Source organism: Equus quagga, chromosome 15 (assembly GCF_021613505.1).
Source record: "Equus quagga isolate Etosha38 chromosome 15, UCLA_HA_Equagga_1.0, whole genome shotgun sequence".
Lineage (NCBI taxonomy): Eukaryota > Metazoa > Chordata > Mammalia > Perissodactyla > Equidae > Equus > Equus quagga.
The window spans coordinates 28,889,981-28,908,139 of NC_060281.1; the positions used below are offsets into that span (position 1 = coordinate 28,889,981).

Sequence of the window (18,159 nt, forward strand, 5' to 3'; positions counted from 1 at the left end):
CCCACAGCGCTTGATCCCCCAGGCTGCCTTGTCCACAGAGGTTCAGTGTCCGTCTGTGGTTGACCAGCCCAGACCAGGATGCAGAGGAGCTGTAGCTATGAGCTGAATGTGGCCCCTCACCCCTAAACACGGCTCACTCTGAGGACAATCCCTCCTCTTGAAGATGCTACACAGAGAAGTCCCAGACTCATCCCAGCCAGTCGGAGCAGGATACTCAGCACTGACCCGGAGCCAGCGGCGAGCCTGTGCCTGCACTTCTGCCAGAAAACAGTCAAGACACTTCCAATTCAGACTCCAAAAAGTCAGGCTGGTTTCACGTCGCTTCTCATTTATTAATTCAGTCTGTTCTAGGTTGTACAGTTATGAAAATAACAAAACCAAAGCTGGCAGCCCAGGAATATTTACACTTGCTCTCATGTAGTGAGGTCACTCTATGTTGTTGCACAGATTGCTTATGTTTGGTACCACAAGATGTTTGTAATTCAGACAAAATCGGACAGATTAACAATTATATGTACAGCAAAATAAAAGGGGAAGTCATTCAAGTATCAAAATACAGAGACAAAGATTAAATAACATTTTTATTACAATTCAGTCCCATTGCCACACCATTAGCAACAACACTTCTGCGAACTGCATCTGACAGTCAGTCTGCAGGCCTGGGCATCTCAGAAACTGACGGAGCTCAGACTAGCTTTCTGCCGTGTTGGCGACTGCAGCTGCGCTTGCTGCCTGCTCACCCTGAGGCTTCTCGAGGACTCCCCCTAGAGTCTGAGGCTGAAGGCCAAGAGGGACGCGGAGGCGTAAGTTACAGATGGAGAGCCTGCCGGGAGGGAAGTCCTACTGCCCAGAGGAGCTGGCGAGCAGGAAGGAGGCGAGCAGCGAGCCTGCGGCCGGCGATGAGTGCTGACCCCACTTCCAGTCCCGCCTGGACGGGCTCCCGCACGACTCAGAAACGCAGCAACAGGGCAGCCACATCGCGTGACCTGCACTCAGAGACATGCAGAAGCAGGGGCTTTTCCACTTGAAGCCTGTCCTTAAAGTTATAATATTCCTTTCTAGGGAAGGCAGAGTACCTGCCCCGGAGGAGGAGTGAAAAAGAAAGGCCTAGTCCTTTCCTCTCTTGACTATTCAGAAATAAACCAATCTCAAAACAGAACCCACAGCCAGAGCAGACCAGCCAAGGCTTCCAATAAGAAAACACCCTGAATAAATAAAGAAGATATAGCAGCTTCGAGGGGAGGAACACCTATGTATGACTTAAAAACAAAAAGACAGCTTGAGGAGCTCATTGTAGTGTCTACAAAGTTTCTGCTGGGACCTGCCACCTATCGAGAAGCCTACGCGGTGAGACCCGGCCTTGCTCAGGAGGGAGGAAGGGCACCTGCACGAGCTCCACAGCAGGAGCGGCACCGGCGACCCACCCATCTCAGGCTTCCTTGTCACTGCCGGGTGGGGGGGGGGGGCGCAGCGGAAGCTGATGGGAATCCTTGAGGCCCTGGAAGAGGCAGGAGAAGTCAGACTCCCAGGGCTGAGGTCCCTGTTTAGTACTGAGCAGTGGAGGATCACCTGCCTCTACTCCGGAGGGGCGACTCCCAGGGCCTGCAGCCCTGGCCGGCTCAGCAGGGAGGAAACCCACAGGGCCCTGCTTTCAAATGTGTGCCCCAGGGCACTGTCCCTGCACGCACACACCAGCAGAGAAGGTCTGTTCGCAACCTTTGCTGGGAAAGAGCAGCGCTGCTGAAGCCTGGAATGTGGATCCTGGGATCAGACTGCACCTGCCAGCAAAGCCTGCGGTCTGCCTGCCGAGGGGCCCCGGGAGGAAACGTCCTCTCTGCTCCTGCTCTGGAAGGTACTGGACACGCAGCTGACCTGGCTCTGCCTCCCAGCCACACGGGAATTAGGCCCTTTGTTTCTACTGTTCTCTAGGAGGAGGAACACATCAAAGTTAAAAAAGCAAAGCAAGCCAGCAAGAGGGCTTAAGCGGCAGTGGTGTACCAGGACGCCAGCCTGCCCTGAAGGCCACACTGGGGGAGAATCAAATTGTCACCTTATTTAGCCTTCTCTACACTTGGAGCCAGGGATGAGCCGAGCAGCTGAAAATGCAACAGTCAAACCAATAATTCAGAGAATCAGTGAGTCCTGAACACACACACCTGACTAGACAAATCACAAACTGGCAGGTAGCAATCTTAGCTGACCTACCCATTAATGCCCAAAACAAAGCTGCTTTTTCTCCTTTCTCACTCAACTCAGGCAGTCTGAGGTCGCAGAGAGCTCACGGGCCAGGCAGTCCAGGGCAGCGCTCTGACTCGGGCAGGTCAGAGACCAGGGGCGGCCCGGTGTGCCAGGGGCTGGCTCAGACTTCACGGGACCAGGAACTGGTCGCTCATCTCCATTTGACCCCTGGACCTTCACATGTGGAACCTTAGACACGGACCGAAGCCTTTACTTTTGCCAGGTGCCCCTAAGGCTGCGTTCTTACTGCTGAAAGAGGCTGTGTCCAGCTCTAGATGGGGACAAGCTATCGTGCCACTCATAAGAAACAGCAGCTAACTTGGGTGGGTTTGAGCAGCAGACTCTGACAAACCTCCTCAGTTCTGCCCCTGCGCCTGCTGCTTTCAATTCACTGCAGGCCCTGCCTTCTCTTCAGCCCTCCAGACCATGCCAAGATCCCATCCCCAGGACAGAGGGCTGGACAGACTGGCCTCTTAGCCAATCTCAGTTCCCCTGTCCTCTGACCCTATGGCCATTTGTCTCAAGATTGGCAGTTTAACCTAGAGGTTTGAGCTGAGTGTTAAAAGTTCATTTTATAAAAAAAAAATTTTTCTATTAAAAAATACGTTCTGGACAAGTCACTTCTTGACCCTCTGGAGTGCCAGTTCTGTCTGCTAGAGGCCTGGAGTGCTTCTCTGCAGCCAGGGCAAGGCTCGCTCTGTAAGACCTGGTGGTGGCAGGCCCAGGCCAAGCAGCTGAGAGGAGGTCCTAGGGCAGAGGTTGGGCCTGGGTCTTCAAAGCTGCAGGTGAGATGGTGGTGGTGGCGGTGGGAGCCTGTGCCCCCCACGGCTGTTTCCGCAGCACAGTCGGTTCCTCAGTGGCTCAGCTTGGCAGAAGCAAACACAACGGGGGGAGGAAAGGGTTAACCAAAGGGGCCTGCAGAGGGTGGAGGGAACTGAAAGGAAACCCAGGAGCAGACAGAAGTCCCTCACGGCCTCCCCTGAGCGCCCTCGGTGGCCTGGCTCCGAGCACCCCCGGCTCACTGCCGCCTCTGGCTCAGTGTCTGCTCGAGAAGGCACAAGGACAGGCCGGCAGGCAGGAGGACCCACCCTGGTTTATCAGCTTGGGTTTCAACTCTAGAGCATTTGCCGGAACTTCCTGGCTTTCCTACTGGACTATGCGACGTTTGCACTGCTTCCTAGCAGAACGGCTGCTTTGCTGTCTCCTACCGTCTAAGCTGACCTGCCCACGCCAGAGAATATGCGGCTTCTTCAAAGCCTCGACTCCACAGTCCCCGCTGCTGAACTGCTTTGAGGTGGTGGAGTGCACAGCCTCCCCTCTCCGAGGAGTCGAGAGGCTGAGGGCAGTGATCAGGGAAGGGGCCAGGTGACGGCTGACTATCTTTGATCCCCACACTGTGGAGAAGTGTCAGAAAGCTCCTGGAGGACAACGGAAGTTGCTCCATCCAGGTCCCTGTCCTGGAGCAGCTCCGTTCTGTGAGGAAAGAGGGTTTGCTGTGTGTGCAGGGCAGAGGCCTCCCTCTTGCTGGGTCCTATAGAAAGGCCTTCCTCCTTGATGGGCCAGACTCCAGAGCCAGCCTTGTGACTCACTGATGAAGACAGGAGGGCTGACCACATACATGCCATCCACTCCTCGGAGTGGAAGACCCATCAGGACCTAGAAACGAGCTGCGTGGAGCCAGCCTGAGGGTGTTCAGATGCTCAGAGCCCCATGCTTTGGAGTCAGGCATGTGCCCAAGGGCCTGGCACAGAGCTTGGGCCCTCACAGAAGGCAGTCTGACCCTGGTCAAGCTACATCGCTGAGCTCAGGGTCTCCCAGGGGGAGGCCAGCACCTTAGAGCAGAGGAGGAAAGGACAGGACCGCAGGCCAGCTGTGGGCAGAGCGCAAGGGGATTCTGGCACCGGGTGGTCACAGTGGTTGGTTGTATCAGGAAAGGTGCGGACAGACAGTTAGCTCTTGGCAGCGGCACCTGGCTGTGGCTCAGCACAGGAGACAGGGGAGGACAGCCGACAGGGAGCCCAGGGAGCTGGCACTGGCGCTGTTTAGACTCTTGTCGAAGACCGCCCTGGCCTCAGGTTCACAGTGCCTGCCCGCTGAGGCTTCCTGGGTGCAACGGGCCCCCTTAGCCCTCTTGGTGCCCACCTCAAAGGCAACACACCCCCCCACGCTGTCCTCACCCAAGGGGGGTATTCACAGTGTCCGGTGGTGTTAGGTACAAGCTGTGAGTGTGCAGTGTCTAGAGCTGCTGCCCAGGAGGAGAGCAGTCCCAGTAGGGGTGGGGCCTTGGCATCAGCAGCTGGAAGGAGAGTTGAGAACAGCAGAAAGATCGGATGGCAAGGCACAGTGAGACTAGTGGAGACAGGGAGTGGGTGGTTAGAAGATAGTGGTCTCATACTTGGTGCTGAGGCTCCGCTTAGAGTCTGGTTTGGGGTCCACAACCCAGGAGACGCTGGCATGGGACTGGGCATCTGGGTCCATATCGGCTGGTTCCAGCTGCCAAGGAAGAAGGGTGAAGAGTCAGGGAAGGCTGTGCCTGTTGGGAGCGAGAGGGCCTAGCTATCCCTTCCGCCCCCGCCAGACATGCTGGTGTTGGCACCTCGGGAGGGGCAGCCCTGGCTCTCCTCAGCCAAAGACCAAGCTCCCTGGGGGTGGGGTGGCAGAAGTGACACCCTCCCTGCAGCATCATGGGAGGGCCACCTCTGGGCCTCACCAGGGGCGACCTCCCCCACGGATCTCTTAGAGCAGCTCGGTTAAAGGAGCCCTGCCCTGCCCGAGCATCGCCTGCTCAGCCCCAGACCTGTTCACGGAGGCAGGAAGAGGGGGCAGGGGCCTGGAAACTACAAGCCTCAGGTTCCTCTGGCAGGTCCAGAGAGGGCACCCTGGGCAAGACCACAGAGGGGACCCCCGACCTCTGTGGAGAGGAGGACACACAGCAGCAAAACAGAAGGCTAAAGCACAGACAGGGATGGCAGGAGGGCAGCTCAGGAAAGAAGGCCAGGCAGGCAGAGAGGGAGGGGCCACGAGTCTCAGGAAGCTCACGTCGCTTCAGGGAGACTGACACAGACAGCAGGAGGTGTAAAGACCTTGACTCCAGGACTAACAGACCGCAGCGGTAGGTAAGAAGGACGATGGGTGGTGCAGGTGTGACAGTAACAACAGCGACTATCAGGGGGCAGCGGCACCTGGGGTGCAGAGCAAAGCAGACACAGACACGGGGCCACGTTACTGGGGGCCTGCCTGTGGGCTGTGTGGGTGAGCCTCGCGAGGGAGGGAGCAGGCAGCCTGGGCGTGAGAGCTGCCCACCTCAGGTTAGGGGGCTGCTGCCCTCCTGAGGGAGGACCTCCACGGCGGGCACCTAATTAACCGGGCTGTTTCCTGAGGGGCCAGCTGTCTGAAGTGTGAAAAGCCCCGCTTCATGCCTGGCTCCACCCCAAGCCCTCGAATCCCAGGATCAGGGGGATGGGGAGTCTTGGCGACGGGGCCCACGTACTGCTGACTTCCTCATGCCGACCCGAGGCTTAGGCACCGGTTTGGAAGATTTTGTTTCAATCATCTCAGCCGCAGAGGCCCCCAGGGGCCTGGACTTCTGGGCCTGCAGGGCCAGCTGATAGGCCACCTCAAACGCCTGCCCCAGCGTCAGGATGATCTCGTAGGTCAGGTTCTGGGAGGAGACAGAGCACAACTTAAGCGGCCGGGATTGGGGAGTCGCCTCATCTTTTCCTCTAAACCTGCCCTGGCCTCACGCCCCTGAGCACTGGCTCGGCAGCAGTGGGACAGGGAACAAGAGTGCCGTCCATGCTGCCAGAACACTTGTTTGGAAAACACAAGTTTGTCCCAAGATGACTGATACGTTAGGGAACACTCTGAGCATAACACACATGTTGTGTTTCCATTTCGTGCATGATTTCATCAGAGAGAAACACAAGGTGAATGCAAAAACTGCACCCCGCTGACCAAGTTGCCTGGGAATACACAAAACACGCCCATGTCAGGAGGACAGGGAGCCACCCAGCCACAGCTGGAATCTCAGCTTTCTGCTGGATTCCACCACCTCCCGATGATGCACCAGCTGCAACTCTTCCAAGGGCCACCTGGCCGCGCAGCCCTGCACCCTGCCCCTTTCCTGTCCCTCTGGGCTGTCGTGCTCCTCTCTGTTCTGTTTTCTCTCTTTCTAGCTCTCTCTCGTCTTCTTCCTGTCGCACACAGGCTGGTGATAATCCAGGCACATGCCCACAACCAACGTCAGGCCTCTCTCAAGGCAGAGTGCCATGTTTATTATAGTATTTTTGTATTTCTTAACCATTTAATATGAATATGACAGTGCTAACATTTTTATTGGTTCCTATCTTTTTTTTTTAACGTGTCACTGACAAAGTCGCCAAGTGCTGGGCCCCAGCTCCCCTCCCCATAGACCCTGGGATTACTGTGTGGTTTTGAGGAGCACGGCCACCTCTAGCAGCACGTACGTTGTTACAGCAGAACTGACTGACGTGGAAAATGTCAGCTACGGGTAAAGGTGCCAGAAATGACAAGCACTGGGTGGACTACCTCAGTTCATCTTCAAAACAACCCTGCAAAGTTGGTCACATTATATCCCTTTCACAGATAAGGAGCCAGGGAGAGATGACGTCTCCAAGGTCACACAGCCAGCAAGTGGCAGAGCCAGTTGATGGCAGCCCCAGAGCAAGCACTGAGGTCTCGCTCGGGCTGGGAAGGCCTGAGACGCCTGTGTTCCAGGAGCCACTGAGATCTGGGAAAGAACCAGTCCCCCCAAGGGCAGCAGGGACCTGAACAAAAGTCTGGGGGTGAGGAGATGGCCTGGGGCCTTGTCTCAGGGCAGAGGGAGTCCCTGCTGCACCAGCTGTGGTCTTTGCTCCTCCTCTCTCTGTGGGCAGCACATGCGACAGCTCCCCCAGCGGCCCAGTGGCTCCAGAGCCCAGCCTGGGCAGGAATCTGGGAGAAGAAAACCTACTGCCAGGAGGGCAGCGCTGCCCCCCAGAGGGAGGAGAGGGCATTTCAGGGAGCCTGCCCGGCTGGAGTGCTGGGGAGTCAGGGCGGTGGGCTGACAGTCGGAGGGAGCCCAGGGCTGTGGCTGACCTAACACTAGACTAGAAGTGGGAAAACTTCTATCACCAGAAGTGGACAGGTCGCTTGTTCTCTGTGCTTCAGTCTCATTGCTGTATAAAGGGGACTGGACTGGGTGGGTGGCTGCAGGGGCTTCATTCATGAACCAAACATGTGCTCAGTGCCAGCCAGGTACCAGGACAGCACTGCGCTCATTTCAATGCCGGGCCCCCTCCAGCTGAGCCCAGCGGTGGGACTCCACCCACCACATCCACTGTGCTGAAGACATGGCAATAGTGATGGCTGGTCTGTAGGTCCTTGGTGATGTAGGCAAAGGTACAGAGGTCCTCCGGGTCCTGGGCCGCGCAGGAAATGTTCCGGATTTCATGCTCCGCGATGACATTCTGCTGGGGAAAGCAGGGTCTGGAATCTCGGGCTCCCTGGGGCTACTCACGACTTAGCCCATCATCATCACCACCTTTCCTTGTCCCGGACCAGGGCATCAGCCAAACTTTTTGTTTTGCGGGGCTGGGGGGCAGTGTCTAACCTTACCCGATTTAGGTTTGACCACCTTTGACCATGGCAACTGGGGAGTAAAACGTTCACCCACCAGCTCTCCAGTCCCTTTTGCCCTCTAGGGCGGGGACAAGGAGGGAAGGGTAGCAGGAGGGTGGGGGCCCAAGCGTGGGGTCTGGGCAAGTCCTCTGCTCATTAACGGCCTGTGAGCAGGTAAGTGGGGCCGATGGAACCCATGCTGAGGAAGGTGAGCTGTGGCTGTCACTAGGGCGGGGCCCCGGGCTCAGGATATGTGGGCACCTGCGAGACAAGCACCTGGGCTAGGAGTTGGGAACGGGCAGGAATAAAAGGAGCTGGGGACACTCTAGGGAAGACACCCAGCTGGCAGGAGATAGGAAGAGGGGTCCCCTTCCGCCAGCAGTGCTTGTGAGCAGCACACCTTGTTGGAGGCATCGATGAACTTGACACCTTTGTACGTGATAGAAAGGATGATGGTGGGGATCTTCTTCATGTGCTCGGTGGATTTCTACAGAAAACAAGAGGTGGCCCTGTAAATGCCCCTTCTCAGGGCTAAGCCCCTTGGATCTCACAGCCCCAAGCCTCCCTTCATCCTCATGTAGTGTGGCATGGCCCAAGTGGCTGCAGGTGGTGCCCCCACTTGATGCCTTCTGTCCTAGCCAGCCCCCCCAACACTCCACTCCACATGGACAACCTACCCGCATCTTGGCACAGGCATCTTGTGTGGATTCTGTCCCTCGCAGATCTTTGATCAACATGGACCCCAGATACTGTGGGAACGAGCAGTGGCTGGGCTTAGGAAGTCTGCATTATTAGCAGGGGCGACCCAAACAATATGGGACCACAATCAGGTGGTTCCTTCTCCTGATCATTCCCATCCCCCATCCTGACTGTGGAGGCCCTCCCTTTCCCTTTCTGGCTAAGTCTACCCAGAGGCCCTCCTTTACCCTAGGCGCTGGGAGCGTCTGTGGAGCCCCAGGCCAGGCCAGGAAGGGCAGGAAGCAGGAGGCTGGGAGGCGCGGGCTACTCACATTGGCTTCATAACCACAGGACTCGAAGATGAGCTTCTCTGGCTGGTGTTGCCAACTCTGCACGGGGGCATAGGGGGCAGCCAGGCTGGGGGGCCGAAGGGTCAGCTTGGCCTCACGGTGCTCTTCCTGTAGAACACGCAGGGTCACAGGTCTGCTCGCCCGCCAGAGGAGCTCAGGGGCCCTCTGCCTGGGCCAGCACATCCCAGGGCGAAGAAGGCAGTCACCTCACAGAGTTCAAGGGCCAGGTGGGGAGGGCAGGGGGCAGACAAGCCATTCAAATGCACTGTGGTGGAGGTGAGGCCTATCTACGCCAGAGAAGAGGCAGAGAGGCCGGGACCTAAGCTGCCTGAGAGCAGGCTCTGTCGGGAAGGCCCTATGATGTCTGAGATGAGTCTTAATTGAGATGGGAAAAGACTACAACCAGTCTGTGTGGGGAAACATAATGCACCAAGGACAGGGGAGCAGGAGCCAGGTCCCCAGAAGCCTCACAGCCCTGTCACGGCCCCTGGATCTGATCCTGGGGTGGGGGAGAGGAGTCAGGAGGCAGTTCAGGTGTTGAGAGGATGGGGTCCTGAACTAGGCACTGGTAGAAGGATAGGGAGGAGGGAAAAGATTCAGGAAACGGTCATGACTTCCATTCCCAGCAACGTGCAAAAGTCTCTCAATACAGAGCAACTAAAACTGCTGGACAACATGCTCTTTAATCCTGTAAAGTTCATGGCTGTGCTTGTGGAAGGTGAGGGAGATCTCCAGAGGCCAGAAATGAGGACTGGGAGTCCAGGGCAAACACAGAGAGAAGCTGAAGTTCACCCTGAGGGCGATGAGGGACACTCGCCAATCTTGAGTCCACCAGGCCACGATGGGGGACAAGAGACAAGGCCTGGAGTCTGTGCAAGGTAGGAGAGAGGACAGGCAAGGCTTGAATAATCCAGGAGCACTGAGAGAAATACCCCAAGAGGGTGAGCTAGGAATGCTCGAGGGCCAGGGCTGCAGGTGGCCCCAGGGCGCAGCGGAGGCTGGTGAGGCTGTGAGGCGGGTGGCACAGTTGAACATGAGTCTCGCGGCTGTGGCCACCACTGGGCTGCAGAAACGGGGCAGGGAGAAGGGAGTCCGATCCGGACTGCAGCAAGGTGTGGAGTTGAGCACGGGGAGAGAAAGCAGTTCTGGGGAACGGGCCGGGTAGGAAGAAAGGAGCCAAGAAGGGGCCGAGAGTGGGAGAAACAGTAGGAAGCTGTAGTCAAAGAGGAGGCGGTGGATCTGAACTTCTGAGGAGGGAAGTCCCGGCCACATAAGACACAAGGGAGGCCCTAGCAATGACAGCTGGAGTGAGTCATGCAGTCACAGCACGGGAAGCTTGGGGACTGCACCTGGCACGTTCCCGGCTGGGTGGGGAATGCCGGGAGGAGGCTGGTGTCCTCCTCCTGCTCCCGGTGCTGGCACAGGGGCAGTGCAGGGGTCTGGGAGGCCCTGTCCTGCCCAGAGGAATGAGGGGACCCCTGTCCACAGCCCTCCTCCTGCCCCACCTGGATTCTGAAGCGCTCTGCTCGGGAGGGTGCTGCAGGGTCGTGAAGACAGTCATGCCGCCTCCTGCCTGTGTCCCCAGGAGGCAGCAGCAGGTCTGCGGACCGCCCAGTGCAGGAGTCATTCTGGCTCAGGGGGGACGATGTCTGGGAGAGCAAGTCTTGGCACTGCAGCAGGGAGAAGTCCAGGTGAAACTCGGAACCCATCAGGCCAGTCCCGGGGTTGTAGGCATCAGCCAGTCCTCGGGCTGGTTAGGGCCCAGCACCGGCAGGAGAGTTGGTGAGACAGAATGGGCACAGAGCCAGGGACCAATATCAGGGAGGCACCAGACAAATGGTCCGCTGGGACAGAAGCCTGTGGGGAAACTGGCTGCTGGGCCCAGTCTGGGGACAGTCAAAGCAGCCAAATTCTTCCTGGAGCCAGGAAGCCCTGACCACCCAGTCTTGCAGACGAGCAGCCACCACAACCCCCAGTTCACTATCGTGCCCCTGGGCCTGGCACAGGAAGAGGGACAGTTGTTCAGCTGGGAAGCACTTTCCAATTTATCAAATTTAAAGTCATCTGTCACAATGCATTGCGGGTCTCTGGGGCAGGGGACCAATCCAAAGCTCTTTCTTACAGAGCCCAGCCGGTCAGCAACCTGACGCCTCTGAGAGAACGTGACTCAGTCTCCCCAGTGTTCTTATTTGAATGTCAGCTGTACATTTGGCCCTCAGAAGCAGTGTGGGCCTCAGCTTTCTCATGCATAAAAGGAGGATACGATAGCTCCGACTGTCTGAGGCTGCTGTAAATGGCCGAGGCGTGGAGGCCTTGCTTGGAGCCCAGTGCCCGCCCAGGGCCGGTCCCCACCAGCAGCTGCCCTTAGCCCTGCGGGTCTGGGGAGACAGCTCACCCCGACCTCGGGCTCACAGGGCCTAACTCGATTCTGCAGCAGGGATGACTTGGCTAGAGCAACAAAGCGCCCGTGAGGTTTTCAAAAGCACAGGCTCGCTTACGCACCCCGCCGCAGGAACCCTCCTTCAGAAGACTGGGGGGGGGGGGCAGGCAGGGCCTGCGTGCTTGCCAAGCTTTGCCTCAGGTTCACGTCACATGGCCCGAAAGTGGGGCTCTCCTGACCCCCGCCTGCCCCTCGGCTCTGCCACCCTGTGCAGCTGAACTCAACACTCAGCCAAGCGCCCAGCTGTCTGGGGTTTGGATGTTTGTTTTCCCAACATCGTAGTTTCTACTTATTTTTAAAGTGGAGCCTTTGTCACAGGCCATCCCAAGCTTCTCTGATGTAGATGGGAGGCATGTAATTGACAAATAGCGAGCCGAAACAACTCCCCGCTGTGCTCCTCTCTCAGTCTAGGCTCAGGGGCACACTTGGCCCCAGTGAGGTGGGGGGGGTGGTCCTCTACGAGGGCACACTGTCTCTGAGGAATTCCTAAAGAATTCTCTTTAATTCCTAACAATACAAAGTACACACATCCCTCTCCATCCCTCCCCAACTCACTCTCAGCTGGGAAAACCTCGGGGGCTTCTGGGGCGGCTCTTCGTAGGGCCGGTCTGCAAGGGAGGCAATGATGCGCTTTCGATGGCCAAGCAGGTGAACCTTTAGGACCTGGGGGCAGGGGAGAGGAGAGAGGTCAGGCGGCGACAGGGCCTACAGGTACCCTCTGACCCACACAGCTCCCCTCACAGGCCAGGCTGGTGGTCCAAGGAAGCTCCTGCTTCAGGAGCAGCCAGGCCAAGCTTGAGTGGAGGCTGTACTCACGTTGACAAGCTCCAGTTCCCAGAGGTTCTTCACAGTGTCAATGGAGCTGTAGCCACTCGACAGGAAGGAATGGACATAGTCCTGCAGCCCGAGGGAGTCCAGCCAGGAGGGCACCGATGGGGGGCTGTTCCCATCATAGCCCAGTGCCTTCACCTGTGGGGTGAGAAGGGGAGGTGGGACTGACATCTCAGCACTCAGAGGACAGGGACCCGGGGGACCCAGGCCCACAGACCACAGACTGAGGCTGGGTGGGCATAGGACAGCTGCTGAGGGCCAAGGAGGGGCCCTGTGGGTCTGGGTCCTCAGTACCCAGAGTCCCTCTCCTCCCACAGCCCTTTCTATCATGGCTCTGGGCTCAGCTTCCCCATCTGTGAACCCCATTCGAGGGGTCCCCAGCTGGGGACCACCAGAGCGTCCTGGGTCAGGGAAGATGGCCCTATCAGGGAAGGCTGGGTGGGACAAGGGTTTGCAGAAGGCCCCGCTGTGCTCTGACGGGGTCACGGACTGGACCTGGTAGGACAAGAAAATGGTGTGTGCCTGGGAAGTGGGTGTGGGCCTCACCGCTGGGACTTGTCTGTGCTCCCTGAGCAAGAGAAAGGGACAAGGGGACACTGGACTCAGTGCCAGCACAATTTAGGAGAGGCTTGGGCCTATGAGCCCCTGGCCCCCCAGGGAAAAACTGTGCCTCTCCTGCTGCCCTGAATGCCTTCCTGGGGAGGGCCTGATGCCAGAGGTCAGCGTGGGCTGGCCTGGTCCTGAGTGAGTCAGGAGAGACCCCACAGGGACTCCAGGGGACAGGCCACGCCCATGGGCCAGGTTCCCATGCCAGGCAGATGCCTGCAGCCCCTCCTGAGGCCAGACCAGGTCCTCGCTGACCCTACTGCTCTGCTGATCTCTGTGGTCTCAGGACTTGGTGAAGAAGTAAACAGGACTCCGTGCTGCCTGCTGGGGCTCGCAGGAGGAGGGGCAGATGTCCCACAGTGATCTGCAGGCCCCAGAGCCAAGCTCCTTCCCTGTGGGTCTAGGTGGTGGTAGGGAGATGGCCCTGGCTCTGGCAAAGGCCGAGGCTGCAGAGCTGTGGGTGGTCACCTTGGGCAGGGACCGTGCGGCCTGGAGCAGCTTCCGCCGGTGCTGTGGGTCACTGATGCCAATCTCCCGCAGGTCTTGCTCTTCCATCACGTTAGACCCCTGAGAGTAGAAAAGAGAACATGAGGTCCCTCCTGAACGGATGGCTGGCGGCTACCTGAGGGCATCAGGGTGGCCTTGCATGGCCCCTTGTCAAATTCTCCTCCTTTGCCACAGGCACCAAGAGGGAGTGGAGACCTGGGACTCCCCACGGAGGTAAGCCAGGCAGCAACAGCCCTGTGCAGGCAGGAGACCGAGGTAAGCAGCAGACACGTCTGCCCAGGATGCCTGCTCTGTGAGCTGAGCAGTGCTGGGGCTCCTACCTGGTCCAGGACAGACAGGGCCGAGAGGGGCATGTGCCCAGACCCGGCCACCAGCTCTCGCGCACCTCTGAGTGTATGTGCCTTTCTCTGGGGAGCAGCTTCTACCAGCATCCAAGGTAGAGAACAGGTGGGCCACTCTCGGCCTTCCTGGCAGACATGCCTTTATCATTCCAAGGCTCTAAGAGCCACCTCGGCAGACGGGCAGCTGGTGGCGGGGGGAAGCACCATCCCTCTCCTTTGAGGAGCCAGGGCGGATGGTCAGAAAACGCTTCCCTGCCCAGCTGAGGAGTGAGGGTCAGAGCTGAGCCCACGGGGGGCAGTTCTCCCCAACATGCACTGACCCCGACAGGGCAGCTGGTGGAGAAGCTGACGGAGCCCCGCTGCTCAGCGCCGAGCATGGCGGTGAGAGGAGGATAGCGGGTGTCCACTGCTGACTTGCTGTGTGACAGGGACTGAGAACTTTCCCATGAGCCACCCTATTTCACGCTCACAACCTGTGCATTAGCTTCTGTTCTAACCCTCGTTTTACAGATGAGGCAAGTGAGGCACAGAGAGGTCAGAAACTTGCCTGAGGTCACACCTGGAGTGGTAGAGCTAAGATCTGAGGCAGTCAAACTGGACTCCCTGCTCCTAACCCCTATGATGGTGTCTTTTATTACCCACAATAATGTCACGAGATAGCTTTTTTTCAGATTACGATACACAAAAATTCACAAGTTCTGCCGTGCTCTTCAGCCACAGTGCCTCCCCAGCGGCAACTGTTACTACTTGCCCGGATGTCCCTCCAGAGCCCCGCTGGGCATATACACGCATCTGCACACTTCGTTTTTGCACAAACATAACTCTTGTCCATGTTGTTTGACACTTTATTCTTACTACTTAATATATACAGGAGATTGTGCCACATGAGCATATGCAGACCTGCCTCCTTTTTTTTTTTTTAAAGATTGGCACCTGGGCTAACAACTGTTGCCAATCTTTTTTTTTTTTTTTTTAAGGATTGGCACCTGGGCCAATCTTTTTTTTTTCCTGCTTTATCTCCCCAACCCACCCCTGTACACAGTTGTATATCTTAGTTGCAGGTCCTTCTAGTTGTGGGATGTGGGACACCGCCTCAAGGTGGCCTGACAAGCGGTACCATGTCCGCGCCCAGGATCCGAACCCTGGGCTGCCGCAGCGGAGTGCGTGACCTTAACCACTCGGCCACGGAGCCGGCCCCCCACCTGCCTCTCTTTTTAAAGCTGCATAATCATCCAAGTTATGGACGTGTTATAAATGATTTAACCAGTTCACTGCTGAAGGACAACTGTTTCCAATTTCTGCTTTTACAAACAGTGCTGCATGAACAGCCCTGCGTGCGCGTCATTTCTTGGATGGTTATCAGGAAGAGAGAGTGCTCAGTCAAAGGATATGTGTATTCAGACCTGACAGATATTGATTCTCCCGTCAACGGCACGAGCGCTAGATTTCATACACTGTCAGCAACACGGTGGGGAAATGGCTTATCACTGCACGTTTCTTATCACAAGACAATCCCACTCACAGGTGAGCTCACGCCTCCTTTCACATTTTATCTATCGAGCCTTGACAGCACTGACTGCCTCTCTCCCCGTCCTACATGCGTTATACTCGCTAACCCATTTAATAACAGGGACTATGGTTACCCCCATTTTACAGCTCAGGAAGCTGAGGCCCAGTGGGCATTAATAACTTGTGAGGTCAAACAGTACCTAAGCACAGAGCCGGGATTCACCCCAATGCTCCTGTCCACACAGCTCTGGGGCCCAGGCCCAGGCAGCAGCCGTAGCTCCTTTTCCAGGAGTTATTCGCTTTTATCCTTTGTGTGTTTATCGATGGAGTTGCTGGTCTTTTCTGTATTTAATTTGTACAAATTCTTTATAAAGTAAGAAAACTAACCTTTTATCTCTGAAAAGAATTAGACATGCACTTTTCCAGTGTGTTATTTCTCTTTTGACTTTTTTTTCCCGCTTTATCTCCCCAGAGCCCCCTGTACATAGTTGTATATTTTAGTTGTGGGTCCTTCTAGTTGTGGCATGTGGGACGCCACCTCAATGTGGCCTGACGAGTGGTGCCATGTCCGCACCCAGGACCCGAACCAGGAAAACCCCGGGCTGCCAAAGCAGAGCATGCGAACTTAACCACTTGGCCACAGGGCCGGCCCCTCTCTTTCGACTTTTTTTTTTTTATTGTTTTCCTTTTTTTTCCCCAAAGCCCCCCGGTACATAGTTGTATATTCTTTGTTGTGGGTCCTTCTAGTTGTGGCATGTGGGACGCCGCCTCAGCATGGCTGGATGAGCAGTGCCATGTCCACGTCCAGGATTCGAACCAATGAAACACTGGGCCACCTGCAGCAGACTGCGTGGACTTAACCACTCGGCCACAGGGCCGGCCCCTCTCTTTTGACTTTTATGTTGGCTTAATTCATGCAGAAATTTATTTGTATGTACCTAAACACACGCAAGTTTCCTTGTCAGGCTTAAGATTTTTAAAATAATTCTTCCACATTTTTTCCCTTAATTTTACAGCTTCATTTTTTAAATCTTTAATCTATCTGGAGTTGATCTTGATGTAAGGTTTAAGGGTCAGGAGCCACTTCATTTTTTTCCAGGCAGCAAATTGTCCATTTCCTGAATGAACTGTCTTTCCACTACCAACCTGAAATGACCTCTACTGTTCCTAAATTCTTGTGTTTCCAGGACTCTTTCTGGACTTTTCTATTCTACTGAGGTGGGTATTACTTACGCCCACATTACAGATGGAAAACGTTTACGTAACCCGGGCCAGCTCATACAGACCATTACCTGGTGGCCACACCTTTGTACCTGAGCTGTAGTGACAGCTGGTGTGGGAGCCTCCCCAGAGCCTGTGCATGGTGACGAAAACTCTGTCCCACGGAGTTTCCGAGCTGTAAGCTCAGGAAAGCCCAGGTGAGGCGAGGGCTCTGAAGCCAGGCCGGAAGCCCTCTCTGCTCAGGCTGCAGCACACACCCCTTTGCTGGGACACCAGGGAGGCCTGGGCCTGCGGAAGGTCCCATGGGCTCTGGCCACCACTCTAGATCTGAGGCCAGCTCCCATGTCACCTCTGGATCCAGGAGTCACCACACTGAGATCCTGCAGTTGCTCTGGACCCAAAGCTAGGGTGTGCTGAAGGGGAAAGGTAGAGAGAGGCCACCACCCGCCCAGACTTTCCACCTGATGAGGACACCTCAGCAAGGCCCTGAACTGAACCGCACAGTGACCCTCAAACAGGGTGGCACCGCAGTAATCTGAACTCCTACTGTAACCTTGACCTTTCCTCATAAACCTTCCCAAGTTTTTAAGGCACCATTAACACTGAACTGAAGGCTGACAACCAGGAAAACCAGATCCAACTGGAGACAGGGCCTTCATTAACCAGACCCCAAGTCAAGAGAACTCAGGGGCTGTTATGTGGCTTTGAGAACAAATGGAAATGAAACAAAAACAAAGGGTGTGATGGAAACTCAAAGCGACCAGTTCCTGGAGCACGTCCTGGGCACTTCCTGCACTTGCCGCGTCTGCACGCTGTGGGATTGTGCTGTGTGGTGACTATATGGTGCTCCAAATCCTCAAAGAAAAGAAACATTCTGGAAATTACTGTACCCTCCATACTAAGGGAGAAAGGGAGCGTGCCTTTTAGAAACCCCTTCACAAGGAGGGTTACGGGGGAAAGGGGACTTTCTACTTGGCCTTCCACCACACTAACAGTTACTCAGAGCTTACTAGATCCAGGCCCTGGTCTGAGCTCTCAGTGACTTAATTACCAGGGAGCTAATCAAGGAGAACTTGGCCTAAGCATTTCAGTTAACAGGTTTTCTAAGACTTTAAAAAAGTTTCTAAGTTAATAGAGATTTTCTTGAATTTTAAAAAAGTGAAATCTGAAGCACATCACTAGTGGACACTTGGCCTGGCTGGGTCAGTCCCTGAGGAAGAGGGGACGGAGGGCAGGAGGGCTCCCGGCAGCAGAGGTGGGAGGGAACATGGCAGCACCTCCTTGTCCGGGTCCCTATGTTGGGTCTGTCGGTCCTCGCAACCACTTGGTGGGTGTTCACTACTGCCCCCTGCTTCACAGATGAGGAAACAGGTTACCTGGCCAGGGGTGGTGCCAGGATGCCTGCCTTCTTGGCCATAGCCTCCTTTCTAGATGTCAAGAGAAGGCGCAGCCGTCAGGGGTGCTCAGGGTCACTGAGCTCTGGGGCATAACAAGAGTTCCCTGGACACCCTCTACTGGTCTTCAGGGGAGGTGACGTATGAAGATGCGAGCAGATGTGGGTCCTGACGATGTCCCAACACCGTGCTGGGCTTTACGTGCATTACCTGAAAAAATTCCCTCAATAAACCTTTGAGCTAGGAACTGCCCACGTTACACAAAGAACCTGAGGCTCAGAGAGTACAATTGACCTATCCAAGGTCACAGAGCTTGTGAATGGCAAAGGGGCAGTTAAATTGCCATCTGACAAACTCCAAAGTCATGTTCCAGGCTCTTTCTACTTGGTCAGGTGGGGTCTGTTGAAGACAAAGCGAAATGTGGA

General features: G+C 56.1%; 1 protein-coding gene across 6 annotated transcripts in view; it reads right to left on the reverse strand.

The window, feature by feature from the left end:
• Positions 1–308: 308 nt before the first annotated feature.
• Positions 309–18,159, reverse strand: part of ANKS1A (ankyrin repeat and sterile alpha motif domain containing 1A) — a 178,301-nt gene continuing 160,450 nt past the window's right edge. For 5 of the 6 annotated variants that reach the window (XM_046640767.1, XM_046640765.1, XM_046640764.1 and 2 more), the window contains 10 exons: positions 13,231–13,329; positions 12,142–12,294; positions 11,881–11,988; positions 10,391–10,555; positions 8,868–8,993; positions 8,535–8,606; positions 8,258–8,344; positions 7,569–7,706; positions 5,729–5,899; positions 309–4,731 (listed from right to left, as the gene is read on the reverse strand). In XM_046640767.1, the coding sequence (XP_046496723.1) occupies positions 4,612–4,731; positions 5,729–5,899; positions 7,569–7,706; positions 8,258–8,344; positions 8,535–8,606; positions 8,868–8,993; positions 10,391–10,555; positions 11,881–11,988; positions 12,142–12,294; positions 13,231–13,329 (1,239 nt within the window). In that variant the 3' untranslated portion in view covers positions 309–4,611. Of the gene's footprint in view, positions 4,732–5,728; positions 5,900–7,568; positions 7,710–8,257; positions 8,345–8,534; positions 8,607–8,867; positions 8,994–10,390; positions 10,556–11,880; positions 11,989–12,141; positions 12,295–13,230; positions 13,330–18,159 lie in introns of all 6 variants that reach the window. The other variant, XM_046640763.1, reaches the window with a different exon arrangement.